Consider the following 20,527-nt stretch of genomic DNA (forward strand, 5'->3'; position numbering starts at 1 on the left):
GCCCAAGATAGTCTCAAACTTGCTACATAGCTGGAGATGACTTGAATCCCACTTCTCCTGTCTCCACCTTCCAGGTGCTGGGAATACAGGTGTGTGCCACACGACTCGTTAGGAATTCTTCACAGAACAGGCAGGAGGATCTCTGAGTTCAAGGGCAACTCAGTCTACATACTGAATTCAAGGCCAGCCAGGGCTGCATAGAAAGATCCTATTTCAAATAACGACAGACTTTTTTTTAAGGATTTGTACTAGAAATCTTGTCTGTTAGTTTACACACACACACACACACACACACACACACACACAGAGAGAGAGAGAGAGAGAGAGAGAGAGACAGAGAGAGAGAGAGAGAGAGAGAGAGAAAAGAGGTACAGAAAATCACTAGTGCCTGACAAGAGTGTTAGAAGCTGCCAGTCAAAACTTACTGTTTACACAGAATGCTGTTAAACCATTCTAAAGCCCACGGAATCATCAAAACTTCAAACTTATGATTTAAAAACAAAATCTGTTTGGAAGTTTTTCACCCAGTTACTTGGGGAAATTGCACAAAAGCACTCTGCTTTCTAAAGCTAACATACACATATATAAGATTATTTTTTCCTTTTGTTTTGAGACAGGGTCTTCTCTGTGTCCTGGCAGGCTCCAAACTTGCTATAAAGACCAGACTGGCTTCATACGGTGATCCTCCTGTTTCTGCCTCACACGTGCTGCAAACACACGTGCCACTATACCCAGATAACATGACATTCTAACAGGAATTCTCAACATACTCTGCTCATAGTAAATCAGTCACCTTAAGTCATGTCTTTATTAACAGCCTACACATTTCATGATTTGTAGGATTCAATTCCCGCCACCCAACATGAAGACACATCACTGTAACTCTGGTTCCTGGGGATCCAACATCCTTTTCTGGCCTCTCACACACGGTACACTGACATATACATGGTATAACATCCAAAAACATAAAATAACAATTTTTTTAAAAGACTGCAACATAGCACCGGGCGGTGGTGGCGCACACCTTTAATCCCAGCACTCGGGAGGCAGAGGCAGGCAGATCTCTGTGAGTTCGAGGCCAGCCTGGTCTACAAGAGCTAGTTCTAGGGCAGGAACCAAAAGCTACAGAGAAACCCTGTCTTGAAAAATCAAAAAAAAAAAAAAAAAAGACTGCAACATAGATCCTAAACCAAGAATCTCTGCTCTAACAAAAAGAAATAAAGAGATATGACCAGCTACTTGGGAGGCTGAGGTAAGTCTAGATAATATAAGGAGACTTTGTCTCAAAAATAAAATAAAAAAATAAGGCTGGAGGTGGTTCAGCAGTGAAGAGCACTGGCTGCTCTTTCAGAGGATCTGGGTTCTGTCACTTGGCAGCTCACAACTGTATCTGTAACTTCAGTTCCAGGGGACCAAAGGACCTCTCCTGGCCTCTGGGGGCACTGAGTACAAAAGTGCTATATGGACCTACATGTGGCCAAAATACCCATACACAAAATAAAATAAATAAAGAAGGGCTCAGAGATGGAGGGCTTGCTCAATACATGGGAAACCCCATGCTCAGGCCTCAGCACCAATTCAGAACAGGGATATGGCTCAACAGTAGAGTGCTTACCTAGAAGGCATAAGACTGCTCCATCAAAAGAAAAAAAATTTAAAAAGAGAAAAGTAAGCAGGGAAATACATCACTCACTTAACTGACACTATGGTAAACAATTATGATGAAACAATCCCCTCATATAGGCAAAGAATCCTGCGGACAAGTCTATCTTTGCCTTAAGAAAAAGCAAAAACAAACAACCTCCAAGGGAAAAAAAATGAAAATAGTCTAAACAAAAGCAAAGAAGTAGAAAGGAAGGAATCGGGGTAGACTGGATCTAAACACAATATATGCATATATGAATATTAAATATTTAATTAAAAATGAGAAGCGAGCCGGGCGATGGTGGCGCACGCCTTTAATCCCAGCACTCGGGAGGCAGAGGCAGGCGCATCTCTGTGAGTTTGAGACCAGCCTGGTCTACAGAGCTAGTTCCAGGACAGGCTCCAAAGCCACAGAGAAACCCTGTCTCGAAAAACCAAAAAAATAGAGAGAGAAGCGGTAGTAATGGCAGAACCTTAATGTCACTGTAACTTTCAACTCAAAATAGTTAAATATACGTATTTTTAAGTGAAATAGCCCAAGTACTAGCCAGATACACACACCAGCTTCTCCAAAGATATGAAAACTGGATCTAATATGCCTATATTAGAAACCACAGAAAAAGAGCCTGGACGGGAGCTGGAGATAATACAACCTGCCCAGTGCTTCAAAATTCAAACTCCTACTGAAGTAAATCTTTGCTTTTCAGGAAACCCCTAGAAATAAGCAAGCCACAATGGAATCTGAACTCATAGGAACTTAAACAACGTCAAGCCTGAAAAGTCACTAGCTGATTGATGGTGTGACCTAGGGACACTGGTAGAGAACAAAGCAGTCACCAGGCAAAGTATGTAATCACCTGCATTTGTCCTGGCCCGCACTGTGATGCCAACGCCTTTCACAGGCCTCCCTGTACACGGCTATAATCTATAGCAGCATAACCTAGTTTCTGCCAAATATAGATTGTCAAAGTCCCTCCCTCCTTCCCTTCCTCCAAGTCCCCAAAAGAGAAACTCAACATTGAAATAAGATTAATAGGCTGAGTATAATAAGGTCAGAAAAAAGTTAATAAGGTCTTAATTTCAAATGGTTCTCTGGGAAATGGTAACTAACACTAGCATCGGCAAGGCGACTATGCCCTTCTTTGCATATAAAGTCACTAACTAGCCAAAGTTCAGGGAACTGTAAAGCAGAAGCGTCATTCCGGCAACCTCTGCTTACAAGGCTGAGGTGGAAAGATCCTATCTGGCCAAATGGCCAATAGCACAAGGACAACAGCACTTCAGACTAAATACCTTATCAGAAATAAGACGTAAAAGCCAGATTCATCTCTGGTCTCTATTTTAAAAGCTGTAAGTTAATTCATTAATATAGCATTATACATAAAGAAGCCCAATAATTATGAAAATGCCAAGGTATTCTGGGAAACAAGCCTGGGAGGAAAGAAAAAAGGGGATGGTGTCCTCTCTGAATATTCCTTGTCTGACTTGGTTCGAACTTGGGCCTAAGGCATAACAGTTTAAAATGATGGTCCTTTTCAGAAGAAAAGGATGTGAGGGAACTTCTTTGAGGCCTCATTGGTCAAAACATTTGTTTTATATTAAGTTTAATCACCCACCTTTAGGGAGGCTGTTTGCAGAACACACTCCCTTTCATTTCTCGGGAGTCTGCCCTGCAAGACACCCGCGACCAGCTCCGGTTTTACACCTCACTTAGTCACCACTGAGCTGTGTTACCCTCCCTGCACCGCCTTCACCTGCCGCTTTCTATTATTACTCTGTAAGTGCACCCTAAGGCTAAGCACAACTACAATTAATAATTTAAGTGCTCCTCACTGAGAGCACTTTCGAAGTCAACTTGCCTTTCTGAACTTATTGTGTGTCCTTTGTCTTTTAAACCACAATGGTTGCAAAACTGTTTGGCGATTCAAAAACCCTCTCCCTTCTAAAAGTTAAAAAAAAAAAAAATTCAATTAAGCATCCATGACACATTCATGCTACTTCATAATGAAGTAAATAACCTGAGTTTTACAGGAGCCCTCCCTTAAACAGAAGGTTGCTCAGAAAGCTAATGCATTCTGTGAATTCAAAGAATAAAGAAATAGCAGGAAATTCCAGTTTTTTCACTTCTAGTAGCATTTACAACCTTGCTCAAACTAGACTGCTCCTGATAACTACAGGGAAGAAAAGGGGAAAAAAAAACCAACAATTTCGGACTAAGATTGCCCCCTCTCACACTGGGGGTCAATTATACAGGTTTCACCTTCCTTCCTCGAAGTACATTTAGTCCCCTTTTCTCTTTACCAGTCAAGACTCTGGAGATCTGTTCAGTTTTCAGCAGGTAGGGAGAGGTGCCTCTAAACCCCAAATACGGGCGACAAGAGCGGTTTCCGTGGCCAAACCGTCGAGGGAATCCTTTCTCCTTCTGCTGTGCGGGACACGTCCCGGCTTCTCAATGAACAGATAACAAACGGGAAAGCAGGGAGGTTCTCCCTCGGCCTCCAGCCGCTAGCCGCCACACCCCTGGCCTCAGCCCTCTCCCACCGGGGCACTCCGGAGCCCCCAACTACCAGCTGTTGCACCCGACCGGGCCACCACGGCCACCGCGGAGGAGGCACTTTCTCCAGGCTTCCCCCTCACAACGGTCACACCCGAGGACTCCCTCCATCCTCAACCGTCACGCTCCGCGGATCTCTCTTTCCTCCCGCGCCTACGACCGGGCTTAGGGTTCCCCTCCCTCACAACCACCTCCAGTCAGTCAGGGACACACCCCAAAGCCAGCCACCTTGAACTTACCGGAGGCAAGGGCGGGGTGGCGGCGGCAGCCGGAGAGCACAGCCCGGGTGGTGGTTTAACGGTTTCCTGCGCGTCACGATTCTTTTTAGATCTAAGCCACTGCGCAAAACCCAAATTGCCAGGGACAAAGATGGTGGGCCGGAAGCTTTGGCGTAAGAGAATCTCGCCGCGTGACGTCATCCGGGTGCGCGGAAGAACCTAACAACCAGGCTGTGTCTCTGTTGCCCCGGCAACGGAAAGGTTTCCTTATCTCTGGGTCAGGGAAGTGCCTGTCGACCAAGGCTTTGAAAGCCAAAGTGGCTTTCCCAAAGGATATGCTGAATTAGTGGATATTCTCGGCATTTATTTCCGTGAACAAGAATTTTGTAAAGTCTGGGTGGGATACCCTATTTTCTTAAACACAAACCTCAGGGGTAATATGTCGGATTCAGAAGTCTGTAGGCTATAGAAACCGACTGACTACATGACCAGAGGAGCTAGGAGATAGCGACTTAAAGAGTCTAAGAAATATTCAGAGCTGAGTTCGAATCTCCATATTGAATATCACTGGGGAAACTTAATAGTGCCCCACCCCACCCCACCCTGCTCACGCCCTTCGTCTTGGTACTTAAGTGGTGTAAGCTAGCTTTAAAAACAAGAAACACGTGTCAGACGATGTAGTTCAGGGTAGCCAGCAACTGGAGCCCCTCTTGTTTCTGCCTCTAGCGTGCTGGAACTCATCTTTTTTTGAACTTTGAATCTATATACCTTAGAGGCTCTTCTGCCCTGCTGCTTTTGGCTTCTCTCACTTCACCATTAAACAAATATTTATTAAGGACTACTACAGAAATCCAACTTTTTTATTTTTGTAACAGTCCTAGCTGTCCTGAAAATCGTTTTGTGGAGCAAGCAGGCTTCGAACTCACAGAAATCGAAGCAAGCCTGGTCCACAGAGTGAGTTCCAGTACAGCCAGGGCTACACAGAGAAGCCCTTTCTCAAAAAAACCAAAAATGAAAAAACAAAAGTATAATCAAGTTAGCTATTGTTGTGCTTTCCTGTCGCTTTAAGGGACAAGCCACGCCCACTCCCATTACCTCTGACCTGCCTGCCGCCATCTTGGGCCCTTCCTTTTCTGCTTCCTTGACGCGCTTTTTATAATAAGGAAGACCTGGGAATGTTATGGTTTTGGTCCATTTAAGAGACAAGCCACACCCATTCCCCTCCCCATCCGCTGAGGCAGGCTGATCTTCAGCTTCCGGCCTGAGCTGGTTCTCTCTTTTCCATCTTCCTCTCGGAGAGGCAGCTTCGCTTCTGCCTCTCTCCCCACTTCTCTGCTTCCCCCCTTCTCTGTCTCTTTCTCCTCTTCTCTCTCTCTCTCTCCCTCTCTCTCTGTCCCCCCCTTCACCCTTCCTCCTCCATAACCCCCTGAATAAACATTCAACCTCACCCTGCATGTCGTGTCTATCCACGTTTCTGTCTTCTGCCTGCCCGCCATGTGTCTCCCTGCCTGGGACCAGCCATTGCTCGGGGACCAGTAGCCGTCTCTGCCTGGGGCCCACTGCCTGCTGCCACATGGCCCGCCACCACTGCTCTGAGACCGTCTCTGCCTGGGGCCCACCACCACTGCTCTGGGACCAGCAGCTGTCTTTGCCTGGGACTGGCTGCTCCCAGGGCCCGCTGCCTGTCACCACAAGGCCCGCCACCACCATTTGGGACCTACAACACTTCTGCTGCCTACTGCCGCGGGGATCTTGCAGCATTTTTTAAAAAATAGCAGCTATTTTCTGAGAATTTATTACATAATTTCCTATGTACATATTTATTATATATTTAAGATCTCCAAAACTGGTCAGGCTTAGCCTTTAATGCCTTCTAAAAGAAAGGTCAATCACTTATGTGTCTTCTATTAAACTACACATTTGAGAGTGAGGTTTTTGATGTATTATTTGTTTACTAAAACCTAGCACATTACCAAAGTAAAATAAAAATCGACACCATTTTTTCCCTCAGAACTGGGGATGGATCCTAGGGCTTCATACATGTTGGGCAAATACTGTACCACTGAGTTACATCCCCAACCATGACATATTATTTTTAACTCTTCCTTTTCTCAGGTAATAATCAGCTTCCTTTTAAAAGAGTAATTTCATAGATCCATTCATCTAGATGTCTTGTTCCTCTAAGAATGAAATGAGACTCTAAACCAAGATTACTCAACTGGATTTTCTTTTTTCTCCTCCTTCCTCTCCCCGTTTTCATTTTTCAAGATAAGATCTCACTGCCCAATCTCTCAGGTGCTGAGATTACCTGTGGGGGCCAGCACTTCCTGTCAGTTAAAACTGGACTCACCAGCACAGCGGCGCTTGATACTCATTCATTTTAACAAAGTTACTTGGATGAAATTTTGCTAATTCCTGCTATGGAACTCTAAAATGGTTAGTCCTGTTCTTTTTGGGCTTTCTTATTTTTGTGAGTATGGGCTACATAGTGATTACCAAACCAGCCATGGACAGGTACACAGCAAGAAACATTTTAAAGCTAAAACAAACATTTTTTTTTTAAAAAATACCTTTTAGTAATTCAAAAGTTGCACTTCCTGACAACTATTTTAGTAAAGTATAAATCATATTCTAGAACTATAAAGGTAACTTCTAAAATTGAAACAACTAAGCCCAACCTTAAAAAGGTTCTCATTGTATAAACCAATTGCCTACTTTTACACGCTAAGGTCCTAAGGTCTTTTTAGCCAAGGAATTGGGAGTTATCAGGGAGAGGCTGAACTCGTCCAAATTCCATTAACCTCCACCCACAACTCAAAAGAAGTAAAGTACACAATCTGGACTTTGCAAACCCTTTGGCAGGTTACTTTTTGTATACAAACCGAAAAGTACCTTAGTCTATCACAACTCCGCTCCCGCTAGACTATCAGGATTGCTACAGTGTCAGGAACAAATTTCTTCTAGCAGAATGTGTCTTGAGTAGTAACTTAATTTTACACATGGAAGACAATTTAAGCCACCAGCCTAAGCTACCAGTAAGAAAAGTAATCGTTCTAAATTCTGGTGGATAAGAAGAAACTTTTTCATCTTAGTGAAACTTGTTGAAAACTGACAATAAGAAACGTTAAAGTCTGACTCTAACTTCTCGGGAAGATAGAAGAATTTGAACTAAGCACCACCTGCGTCGGGTCTGCGCAGAAAGGACCTGCTCATCTTTTTCCCCCTGGCTTGATCGCCCGTGGATAGGGGTGTCGGGCAGGGACCCCAGCTCTGCAGAGAGGCTGGAGTTTGACCCTCCACCGAAGCCTCCGCGCAGAGATGACCAGGAACAAACCTACCCACCACACTAGCCAGTCGCCTCATTAAAGTCAGGAGGACGGAAGCGGAAGTCCCGGTTGGTCATAGAGTTCCCTGGTTCCGGCTCAGGGCCACAGTCGATGCTAGAGCGCCTGTCTTCCGCCCGCTGTGCGGAGGTCCTCGGAGCTTGTGTTTCCGGGTGCGGCGTCTGTCACAAAGCCTAGACCTCCCTTCGCAGGTGGCGTCACGGGTCCTCAGCACCGCGCCCGAGGTCAGCAAGCAAGGACGGGCGCTTCCCAGCGTGCGGCGGGCGCCGGGCCTCGCAGCTCCGAACTGCACCTCGAGCGACACGTTCCTTGGCTCACACCTGGCTCCGAGTCACGGTCTGCCCTGTGAGGTGCAGCATTTGACAAGTCATTCCCCAGCCCCCACATGCCACGTCCCGAGCTTCGGAGTTAACAGCCCTCAATTTTGAGACTCCCTCCCTCGGCCTCCATAAGTCTTTTTTTTTTTTTTTAAAACCCCAGTTGAGTTTGCTCGGGTAAAATTAAATTTGGAGTTTCGGGTGCCATGCAGAAAGATTAAGGCTCAGCACCCGTTTGATAGAAATCAGGTTCATGCTCCTTAGAGTGTTTGTGGGAAACGTGACTCCCAGTACACACAGGATACTATGGCTGAGCACGGGGCTCATATCACAACTGCTTCGGTGGCGGACGACCAGCCATCCATCTTTGAAGTGGTAGCGCAGGACAGTTTAATGACAGCAGTGCGACCCGCTCTTCAGCATGTGGTCAAGGTAAGGTGTTATTCCTCTGAAAGGTTTCAGGAACGAGTGGCTACAACTCAAAACATCTTATTAGTAGTCAGGAGTTTGCAATGACCAAAGTGTCATTCATATCCATGGCTTAATTTGCATCCAAAGAGCCCTGTACAATTTCTAGGACCTCAGGGAGCTTAGGCTATACCCCCAAAGCGAGTTATTTCAGCTAGGTGTGTTGACTTTAGAAGGAATAAGCTAATGTGAACACAAATGGAAGACGGTCCTGAAATGAATCTTGTTTTTGCCTCAGGTTCTTGCAGAATCCAATCCTGCACACTATGGCTTCTTCTGGAGGTGGTTTGACGAAATCTTCACCCTGCTAGACCTTCTACTCCAGCAGCATTACCTTTCCAGAACCAGTGCCTCATTTTCTGAACATTTCTATGGCTTAAAGCGGATTGTAGCAGGGAGCTCACAGCAGCTTCAGCGACCGGCCAGCGCTGGGCTTCCCAGGGAGCACCTTTGGAAGTCCACCGTGTTTCTAGTTCTTCTCCCCTATCTGAAAGTGAAGCTAGAGAAGCTGGCTTCTAGCTTGAGAGAGGAGGACGAATACTCTATTCACCCCCCTTCTTCTCACTGGAAACGATTCTACAGAGCCTTCCTGGCGGCCTACCCGTTTGTTAATATGGCCTGGGAAGGCTGGTTTCTTACACAGCAACTTAGATACATCCTAGGAAAAGCGGAGCATCACTCACCCCTGCTGAAACTGGCTGGAGTTCGGCTAGGTCGACTGACAGCTCAGGACATGCAAGCTATTGCACACAGACTCTCTGAAGCCAGTGCGATGCAGGACCCTGTCAGAAGGTAAGACCTTAACGTTGTCTAAAACCCTTCCGTTAACAAGATTTAAAGTTGTACGTCAATCATCTGGTTTGCACCAGTTATTAATGACATTGTCATAGCAAAATCACTCCTCACATCCATAAGCAAGGACCACCTTTCTGGTAATGTTTCTCATCATAATAGGTACACCTTGCTGCATGCCTGGTGTATGCAAGGCTCCATGGGAGTTATTTACTTTGTGCACATTATCTTATGCCTCATCACAGACTGCTAAGTTAAATGCAATGGCTTCAGTTAATAGTTGGGGGAACCAACGGCTAGAAGACGCAGAACCAAGACTCAATGCAGAACATACAATTCTAAATGTTTTCTTTTTTTGAGACAGGGTTTCTCTGTGTAACAGTCCTAATTGTCCTGGAACTAGCTCTTGTAGACCAGGCTGGCCTAGAACTCACAGAGAACCATCTGCTCCTGCCTCCCGAGTGCTGGGATTAAAGGTGTGTGCCACCACTGCCTGGCTTAAATGTTCTTATCCATGAACCACCTCCACCAATGCTTATTCTCCCACAAGTTCAAAGATATATGCATCTCTTTGCCGCTAAATTACTTTTTAGGTCAAATATTTCTTCTTCTTGGTGAATTATCTTCCATCTTAAAATTCTATAAATTCATCTTTAATGCCTTCCTCAGATCAAAGCCTAATCTTTTGTTGCAGCTGGGGGCGCTAGAGAGATGGCACAGTGGTTGTGTGGATGGCATGCACTGCTTGCTCTTCCAGAGGATCAGAGTTCAATGCCCAGCAGCCACATTTGGCAGCTCACAGCTGCCTGTGACTCCAGATCTTCTGACCTGACTGGTACCTGCATGCACATATAGACAAGCAGACACAAACATACAATAAAGCTTTTCTTAGGTGTACACCTAGCAGTCGATGGGAGTGAACGGTTTACAACAGACCCTCCAGTCCAGGAGCGCTCCATCTCCAAACCAGTGACTCCCAGGAACTACACTTGGTGACTCTGTGATCACATCCAAATAAGCTATTTTTTTCTCTGCCCTTTGCTCTTTCCCAATAGCGTTGGTGAGAGGATAAAGTCGGCTCTGAAGAAAGCTGTGGGAGGTGTCGCCTTGTCCCTCTCCACTGGCCTTTCCGTGGGGGTGTTCTTCCTGCAGTTCCTTGACTGGTGGTACTCTTCTGAGAACCAAGAAACCATCAAATCACTGACTGCTCTGCCTACCCCACCGCCACCTGTACACCTAGACTATAACCCGGATTCGCCCCTGTTACCCAAAATGAAGACAGTGTGCCCACTCTGTCGTAAAACCCGGGTGAATGATACAGTTCTTGCCACCTCTGGCTATGTGTTCTGTTACCGCTGTGTATTTAATTATGTGAGGAGTCACCAAGCCTGCCCCATCACAGGCTATCCCACAGAAGTCCAGCATCTAATTAAACTCTACTCTCCAGAGAACTGAACGAGATCAGCAGAGTATCTCACAGCTCAAGTTCTGGACTGTAGGCCGCAAGATTGTTTCAGTGTGGCAAACAACAGTGATACTTCCCTAATTCATAACTGCAGTAATTTTCAGTAACTATATGGATTCCTTTAAAAGGACATATCCACTAGATCCTAACTTTTTGCTCTCTACCAAGCTGGTTAAGCAGGAGAATCAGGATTACAGGTGGTGTGAGGGCCAATGTGGACGTGGATTAAAGAAGGCTTCTAAGTGTTGTTGCTTGTCCTCAAGAGGAGGGTTTTCAGTTGAATGTGGCAGCTGAAATATGTGTCGTATCCGCACCCAGGAGGCAGAGACTGGATTTTTGCGTTTAAGGCCACCAGAGGGAGACTGTCAAAAAAGTAAAATGAAAGTGAGAGGCTCTGATTAAGGACACAAGCTCACAGGCAAACCCAGTTAGACCTTACACAACAGGTGGTCTGGTAAACAGGCCTTCTCTTTAGAAGGTATTTCTTTACCCGTGAAGAAGTAGCGTGTAGCCTTCATCAGACTACATACAATATGAAACAAGGACTTCTTTCTAGAAATACTTAGGGACATTTTAGAGAAACAACCCCTTCCAAATACCTTGACTTACTAACATCTGCTAATTATCAGCATTTGAAGATTCCTTCATGAGCCCACACCTGTCTCTCTTGGGACTTGTTTATAGGGAGGAGTCTGGAAATTAATGAAAGCTAGCAAGCAATGGTGAGATGCAGTAAATACTTACGGAATGTTTACCGAATGCTTACCTAGTGAATACTCAATGAGGAGCAAAAGCTTTCTGCTTGCTCTTAGGAGTTTTCTCAATTGACAGTTTGCTCAATTGACATGAATCATCCTGGGTATTATGAAAGTTTCTATGAAACATTTAAGTAAATTTTAACAATACATGATTCTGGGAAAGAATTGTTCCATGCTGTCATGATTACTTCAGGGGTTTAAAATAAATTTTCATACAGATCACCTTTGAGTTCTTCAAGTATTCCTGTATTGATTTAAGTTTTGCTTATTAAAAAGACAAATCCAATAATCAGAACAAAAATTCTGTTCTAATAATAATACTGCCTTGTATGAAATAGCATTTACCAGAAACACAACAGATCAGTTGCCTATTTAGGGAAATTTATGACAGTAGGTGGACAAGCTAATGAAGAAATGGCTTTTGGGGGCTGGAGAGATGGCTCAGAGGTTAAGAGCACTGGCTGCTCTTCCAGAGGTCCTGAGTTCAATTCCCAGCAACCACATGGTGGCTCACAACCATCTGTACTGAGATCTGGCGCCCTCCTCTGGCGTGCGGGCATACATCGAGGCAGAATGTTGTATACATAATAAATAAATAAATCTTTAAAAAAAAAAAAAGAAATGGCTTTTGGAAAATCTTTAATGTAGGATGAACGAAAATAATTTGTAAATGCCTGGTATAATACTGTGACTCATATTCTCTGGCACCAGGAAGATGAAACAACTTTATTAGCTTTTAAAATGGACAGACCATCCTGTGGACTAAAAATATTAACGCTCACATATACCAGAAGGAGAGATCATGGTCTTTTACAAGCTCTGGTAAAACCTATCATAACAAAGGTCTAACCCAAACAAATACCATTGTTTATTACAACACTTTTAATACAGTAATAAATCAATGAAGAATTGGTTCTGATTCAGGGCAGAAAGGATGAATCCTCCATGAAGTTTTCAACCCTGATTTCTCACCTGGACCTAAGAAGGAAAACATGAAAGTATCAGTAATTCAAGGCTACAGAAGAATACACATCATAAGCTAGGATCCACACAGGTTCAAATACACCTGGCGGCAGGACATGCACAATCAGCTCAGAGAGAAGATTAAGGGATCATGTCCTGGTCAGAGCCAGTGCCAGAGCAATGGCAATACCAGGTCAGACTATACTTCACTCATCATTGCATCATATCATTTAACCTCCCTGGGTGACCTAGGATGCCTACTTTCATACCCAAAAAGAATTTAGACTTGCATACCAAAAGAGCTACTTTCCTTAGACCTTTTTTAGAAATACTTTCTGCTATGCGGTAAGTAATTGCTATACAAAAACTTAAGTTTTATTTGTGGGCAGGGGACTTTTCTGTTTTCACAACACAGAGTAGTGAGACATCACTCAGAAATTTTTTTAGAGCCAGGCATGGTGGTACATGCCTCCCTTAATCTCAGCACTTGGGAGGCAGGACTGTTGACTCTCTGTGAGTTTGCGGTCTACATAATTCTAGGACAGCCCTCAGAGCTACATAGCAAGACCCTGTCTCAAATTAACAACAAAAATTTTTGTTATTTAAATGAGTCCAATCTCTACTTATTTGGACAAAATCTTAGGGATATTTGTGAAGAGACTTATAGCCTAATTTAAAGTAATAGCTGTAGAAAAGATTCTCTACAAAATTATAAATCAATTAACATGGAATTCAGCTGCTATCAAAAATAAAAAAAAATATATAGTCAAAATGCTTGTAGTTCCAGCTACTCTAGAGGGTCAGACAGGAGGATCACTTGAGCACAGGAGTTAGAGGCCTGAGCAACGCAGGACAACCTAGTGAACAAACTATTCAACACAAATTTTTCTATCAGAATCTTCTAATTTCAGTTCAAAATCTCTGAGAGGCTAGGCTCTGCTAACGCTCTATAGCAATTAACAGCAGAATGAGGAAGAGAATTGGTCTGAACGCCAGGTTTCTATTTTTCTACCTCTTAACTTCTCAACTCCTGCCCTTTCCTAACAGGAGAAACTACTGGCACCGGGGAGATGTCTCAGCATTTAAGAACACTAGTACCTCTTGCATAGGACCAATAACTGACTTTAAACCCATCACCTTGACAACATTGTGATCACCTTGACAACATTGTGATTCAATGGGTCTCCTGTCTTTAGTTTCCCTGGGCTCCAACACATATACACAGACCAAAAACCTATAAAAGTGTGATTCAGCAGCTACAAGCATCCAATTACTCCCCTTGGCCCAGGAAATAAAATCCAAATTTCTTTGCTTGGCATTCCAAGGGATTTCAAAACCACAAGTGAAACCGCAGGTCAAGTCCCATCACAACAAAACAACCCCCAAACAAAACAAAGTTCAAGCCAGGTGTAGTGGTGTATACACCTGAAATCCTACTGCTTGGGAGGCTGAGGCAGAAGAATCCTAAGTTTGAGGCCAGGGTGGGCAATACAGACCCTGCATTTTTAAAAAAAAAAAAAAATTTAAATCCAAATTAATCCACGTTTGTTCTTATCTAATTAATAGCATAACCCTAACAACTCTTATAGACCACCCAACCCAGACTATCTGTAACTTCTTAGATCTACTCAATTTGGCCTTGTGCCTTCCCTTCGATGGAAACCTTTCCTCCAGCTCAGTTCTGCCTCCCCAGTTGTGACCCTCCGAACTGCCACTTTATGCAAGAGGCTTTATCCCAATTAATCCCAAAGGAAGGCTCCGACCTTCTTCTGAATTACGGAAGCAGAGTTCGTGGAACCAATTCCACTTAAAGATCCCTACAGACATGGGAACTGAACCCAAGCTCCTGCCATGCCCAGCACGTTCCCTAGTTCTCTGTCTCTACACACTCCACCTGAAGCTTCTTCCCGCTGTTCATGTGAGAATGGCTGGGGACACTATTGGAGCTACTCAGATATCTCCTTTTCTGTTAAGAGCCCTGAACTGCCTTATTTAGTTTTCTCTGACCTCCACAGTTTTCTCTTCCATCACAGCAATCAATACCCACTAAATACGCAGCAGTTCACCAGTACCCCCCCCCCAGCTCCATCTCCCCCACCAGCCCCATCTCACTGATTTCGAGGCTGACTGTTACGAGCCTGAGTACAATAAATGACCCCAGTCAGCCCTATGGTCCTCGATTAGAAAAGCAGCACAATTTATAATGCCGGCTTACCTCCAACCGGTCACGCGGACAAGGACCACACCTCGGGTATCTCCAAGCTCTCATTCGCCTATCTTCTAACACATGGCGCTCTGCACAGATCCCTTTGCTGGCCAGCGAGTGCTCACACACAGTACCTCCTCAAAGCAAAAAAGAAATGAAGTCCAAACCCCACCAACTTCGAGAGACAGAAGCCATCCTTGGTGGGGAAGAAGACTGAGGCCAGGGTGGGACCTTGAATCGGCACCCAGCCTGGACTCCTCATTCCGCAATCTTGGACCAAGACTGTCAGGAAACACCTCCTGTCTGCAGAGGATGACGGAACCCAGTTCTGGGACACTGCGACCTGGCCACACAGGATTCCCGCGCCCTCTCCCTGCTCCTCTGCCGGTCTGCTTCCCACAGCCCCACGCGCACTAAACAGCCAATCGCGCGGCAACCAGAGATTCACGTGAGAGCTGTAAGGCGGGGCTGATATGAAGAGCAGCCAATCGAAGGGAGAAGTGAAAGGCAAGGGGTGGAGCTGTCGTAATGGCGGAGGCTGCTTTCCCGGTGCTTCTAGGCTACCGGGCCTGTGGTCTACGAGTTAGGGCTGTGTTTTTCTGTACAGAGAGCGAGCGATGCTGTTTTTCTTCTCCCTACAATACTCTGTTCATGGGATTCCTGGCGACTGTTAGGCACAGTGATTTTACGCTTGCCTCGGTAGAGAGTGGGGAAGGGAGAGAGGCGAGAGACCCCTATGTTGAACATTTTTAAAGACAATTTTTTTTAAATCAATTTATTTATGATTGTGCATGTGCGTTTTCCTTGCGTGTTTGTCTGTGCACTATGTCAGTGCAGAGCCTACAGAAGTCAGAAACGAGTGTCATTTGGAACGTGAGCTATCACGTCGGCGTGGGTAATAGGGGGCCATTTTCATTCAAACCTCTGCATAGGTGTTGCTGATCTTGAACCTTTGATCCTCCTGACTCCACCCCCGCCCCCAAGTGTTGGTTTCACAGGCATGCACCACCACACCCGCTTTACTGACTTAATTTCGGGACAGGATTTCTTTTCTTTCCTTTGTAGGGGAGAGGGTTCGAGACAGGGTTTCTCTGTATCTTTTTAAAAATAATTTATTTTTATTTTATGTTTGTGCGTTGGTGTTTTAGCTGCATGTATGTCTTTGTGAAGGTGTCATATCCCCTGAAAATGGAGTTATAGACAGGTGTGAGCTGCCCTGTGCTGGGAGTTGAACTTGAGTCCTCTGGAAGAGCAGTCAGTGCTCCTATCCTCTGAGCCATCTCTTCAGCCCCTTCTCTGTGTATCTTTAACTGTCCTGGAACTCACTTTGTAGACCAGGCTGGCCTTGAACTCACAGAGATCCGACTGACTCTGACTTCTGAGTGCTGGGATTAAAGGCAGGCACCACCACTGTCCAGCCAGGATTTATTTTCCGGTGATGGTCCTAACAAATTACCACAAACCTGGTAGCTTAAAATGACAGAAATATGTGGGGTATTTTATTTTTTAAAGATTTATTTTTATATTTTATGTGTATGGATTTTTGGTTGCATGTATGTCTGTGCACCATGTTCATGTGTGGTATCTGAGAAGATCAGAAGAAGGTATTGGATTCCCTAGAACTGGAGTTATGGATGCTGGTGAGCCACCATGTGGGTTCTGAAATGAACTGAGATTATCTGTTGTGGGATTTTGTACACTGTGTGAAGATGTATTTGCTGTGACTTATGTAATAAAAAGATGAATGGCCAATAGCTAGGCAGGAGGTATAGGTGAGATTTCCAGGGAAAGAAAGAAAGAGTTGGGGGCTGGAGAGATGACTCAGCAGTTAAGAGCACTGACTGTTCTTCCAGAGGTCCTGAGTTCAAATCCCAGTAACCACATGGTGACTCACAACCATCTATACTGAGATCTGATGCCTTCTTCTGGTCTATAGGCAGACATACAGACAGAACACTGTATACATAATAAATATAATAAATCCCCCCCCCCCAAAGAAAAAAGAAGAGGAGGAGGAGATAATCGAGGTGCAGGGAGACACCAAAGAGACCTGGAAGGAGTTGGACATACAGAATGAAAATGGTAAAAAGCCATGAGGCAAAATGTAGGTTAATATAAATAGGTTAATTTAAGTTATAAGAGCTCATGGAACAAGCCTAAGCTAAGGCCAAGTGTTCATAATTAATATAAGTCTCCATGTCATTATTTGGGAGCTGGCTGGCAAAATAGAGAAAAATTCCCTACAGTCATGTGAAAAATCAATTACTTCCAACTACTAAGACATATCTCTAGTCCCAGTCAGTTTTTTTCTTTCTTTTTAAAAACTTTTAATGATTTATTTTATGTGCATTAGTGTTTTGTCTGCACGTGTGTTTGTGTAAGATTATTGGATCCCCTGGAACTAGAGTTTCAGGCAGTTGTGAGTCACCCTATAGGTGCTGGGAAGTGAACCAGGGTCCTCTGGAAGAACAGTCAGTGCTTTTAACTGCTGAGTCATCTCTCCAGCCCCTTTTTTCTTTTTTTATAGCAAGAGGTTCTGATGGGAAACCTCCTTCAGCTAATGACCTTTAAGAGACTGGATCAGGCAGGGGTGTGACTTTTTGGGTACCCAGAGAAAACAACCGGTCTGCCCAGCTCTCCTACTCTCTTGTTCCCGCGACTCCTGTTTCTGTTCCTCTCTAACACAGGCAAAAACCAAATTGGGACTGTCCACCATGGCTTGCATCTCTCGGCCTTGAGGCTGCAACTGTAACACCTGCTGGCCGGTAAGGATTATTACACCTACTCCAATTCACTGTAATTACCTTAGGACAGGTAAGATCTGTAAAGCTACAAAAACAATTACCAATAACATAGCTATCCAGGAGTTCAATAATTATTTTTGCTTATTCTATGGATGGTATTCTGCAAGGTTTATGTGATTTTCCTTATACATAAACACACATCCAATCCCATATGGGGCTTCCAGGTTCTCTAGCACAAGGTAATGCAGAAACTGATCAAATATTGATTGAAAGTGTGCTGAAGGCCTTAGAATTTCATAAAAAGACATCATGTCAATAGCAAAGGTTTAAAGAAAGTTTCTTATTACAAAACAACAAGCTAAGGAGATTATAAAGAGATATCCTACTTGCTTTTTCTATAAGCAAATACCATTACCTGCAGGTAGTAACCCAAAGGGTACTCAAAGGAATGAGATCTGCAGATGATGTGTTTCACTTTACAGAATTTGGAAAATTAAAATATGTGCACCACACCATTGACACTTACTCAGGTTTTCAATGGGCAACTGTCTTGAGCTCAGAAAAGGCTGATTCAGTAATTACGCATTTATTTAGAAGTTATGGCCATCATTGGTATAGCTGCACAAATAAAGACAATGGTCCAGCATATGTGTCTAAGAAAACGAAACGGTTTTTGCTTACTATAATATAAAGTATATTGCAGGTATACCAAACAATCGTACAGGTCAGGCAGTTATAGAAAGATCAAATTGAACTATAAAGGATACACAAACAGAAAGGGATGAAAAATACCCCCAGAAATACATTGCATAATTTTTTATTTTTTTTTTTGGTTTTTTGAGACAGGGTTTCTCTGTGGCTTTGGAGCCTGTCCTGGAACTAGCTCTTGTAGACCAGGCTGGCCTCGAACTCACAGAGATCCGCCTGCCTCTACCTGCTGGGATTAAAGGCGCGTGCCACCACCACCCGGCTAACCTTGAATTTTCTTAACACTAATGAGAAAGGAACAACAGTAGCAGAGAGACATTGGATAATAAAAAAAAACTTCTGAATTAAATCAGCCAGTGTATTTCAAGGATGTGTTGACCTCACAATGGAAACCAGGAGATATGCTACATTGGAGAAGGGGTTTTATTCTTGTTTCCACAGGAGAAGAAAAACTATGGATACCACCAAAATTAATAAAGATTTGCTTTGAAAAAGAGAAACTCTTGAGAAAGAGAAATGACAGCTCAGCTCATCCACAGAGCTGACAACCATACAGGTGGTAAGAAAACCTCATAAGAGTTTGGGTAGGGTTCTGTTCTTATCTTTACAGGAAAATTCAACATCTTCAAAAAGTCAAGAGATCCTGGACTTTTAGACACGTGAAGAGTAAAAAAATAGCAATCCAGAAAGGATTATCAGGCAGAAAGGAATATGACTATATGACTTATGAGGACAGGTCATATATATATATATATATATATATGTGTGTGTGTGTGTGTGTGTGTGTGTGTGTGTATACATATATATGTGTGTGTGCATACACACATATATTTATAAATATATAGAGCTGTCTTTGGAGTTGACAATGGCTAATCCTTCTCTGGTGTGGGAGGTCATTCTTGTATATGTGTAGCTTTTATTGGTAATGAATAAAAAACCTGCTTTGGCCTGTGATAGGGCAGAGTAGAGCTAGGCAGGGTAAACTAAACCGAGTGCTGGGAGGAAGAAGATAGAGTTAGGAGATGCCATGTAGCTGCCACTGGAAACAGACACACTGGAAGCTTGCTGGTAAGCCACAGCCATGTGGTGAAATACAGATTAATAGATATGGGTTAATTTAAGATATAAGAGCAAGCTAGATATACGCGTAAGCTATTGGCCAAACCTTATTGCAAATAATATAGTTTATGTGTGGTTATTTTGAGTCTGGGAAGCTGGGAACAAACAAGCAGCCTCTTCCAACACTTCTCTAAATCTGAGCATGTTGTTAGAAGAAAAATTCAGAGTTTCTGTCTCATGTCAGGAGCCATCTAGCATGGGTCAGAAAGAATTTAAAAAACTTACTTTTCTCCATGCCTATTTTGTCTATATCATATCTTTCATTGAATATATGTCTACATGAATAATGTGTAAGTTTTCCACAATGAATAGTAGATTTTCCTGCAGTAATCTATGAAGTTTCCAGGAAGACAATGGGGCTTCACAACCATGATGCTATATGGTTGAGATGACATCATGATGCTGATAGTGCTTTTAAGACCAGGTTTTGGTACCAGCTGATGAAATGGTGCACCTTCTTACAACATTCTGACCAGAACTCCAAATAAGAACTTTAGAAAAACCCTATTGACTACTCAGAGATCATTTGAAATTATACAAGACACCCATTGTTTTACTTTCACAGGATCCCATAGAAAGAACATCGTCCCCATGACAGCTGGAAGCAATTCTAGAAGACAATATACCTTCTCCCAACAAAGTTTGTCCTTAGAGTTATGAACACCATTTAGTGACTGAAAAAAAAAAAAGAGGAAAAATTGAATGGGATGCTAGGTAGATTAGTGTGAACTTACTCACACTAATAATAATAATAATAATAATGAGTAGTAGATTGAATACTTGTGAGCCATTATTTATGGATAATTTACATTGGTATAGATTCTTGTATATTGATACAAGTTCAAATTATATTTGTTTTATTGAATATGCTCCTATTTCTGTTTACAATATTTGTACACCTATGCAAAGTTATTTTGTTAGATTATTTGAATGCATGTTTTTACTTCTGTTTAAGACATTTTATATGTTGATACAATTTTTAGGATATGTCTATCATATTGCCTGGTACTAGAAACCTAGCCAAATACCTGGGGCCAGTGAAGTCATTGAACATGGAGGAGAACCTATAACTGCCACTTTTCTAAACCAGCACAATTCCTAACTACAGTTCAAATATTTATCCTTATACCCACAGAGAAGTATATAGGTCTTACTCATTAAAGAAATGTTTCCTTGTAACAGATGGAGATCATCACAGAAAGCCACAATCAATCAAACTGCAGAGAA

The 20,527-nt window shown here is 43.4% G+C and overlaps 2 protein-coding genes and 1 non-coding gene across 7 annotated transcripts in view; 1 reads left to right on the top strand and 2 right to left on the bottom strand.

Moving 5' to 3' along the window:
* Ap2b1 (adaptor related protein complex 2 subunit beta 1) overlaps window positions 1-15,131 on the bottom strand; it is a 125,075-nt gene extending 109,944 nt beyond the window's left edge. For 2 of the 5 annotated variants that reach the window (XM_041665413.1, XM_041665409.1), the window contains exon 1: window positions 4,438-4,583. The gene's annotated coding sequence lies outside the window, so the exon portion shown is untranslated. Of the gene's footprint in view, window positions 1-3,945; window positions 4,322-4,437; window positions 4,584-7,595; window positions 7,748-14,738 lie in introns of those variants that run through there. The other 3 variants (XM_041665412.1, XM_041665411.1, XM_041665410.1) reach the window with 3 other exon arrangements.
* Pex12 (peroxisomal biogenesis factor 12) lies at window positions 7,891-11,782 on the top strand. Its single transcript, XM_041665414.1, has 3 exons — window positions 7,891-8,509; window positions 8,784-9,337; window positions 10,393-11,782. The coding sequence occupies exons 1-3, from the start codon at window positions 8,384-8,386 to the stop codon at window positions 10,790-10,792; spliced, it is 1,080 nt and encodes a 359-aa protein (XP_041521348.1). The 5' UTR covers window positions 7,891-8,383; the 3' UTR covers window positions 10,793-11,782.
* On the bottom strand, window positions 12,649-12,745 carry LOC121457196. Its single transcript, XR_005975696.1, has one exon. It is a non-coding gene; the product is annotated as a Z30 small nucleolar RNA (small nucleolar RNA).
* Window positions 15,132-20,527: the final 5,396 nt, after the last annotated feature.

Source organism: Microtus oregoni, unplaced genomic scaffold (assembly GCF_018167655.1).
Source record: "Microtus oregoni isolate MIOR12 unplaced genomic scaffold, Mior012 000015F_ref0000493, whole genome shotgun sequence".
In the NCBI taxonomy this organism is placed as follows: domain Eukaryota; kingdom Metazoa; phylum Chordata; class Mammalia; order Rodentia; family Cricetidae; genus Microtus; species Microtus oregoni.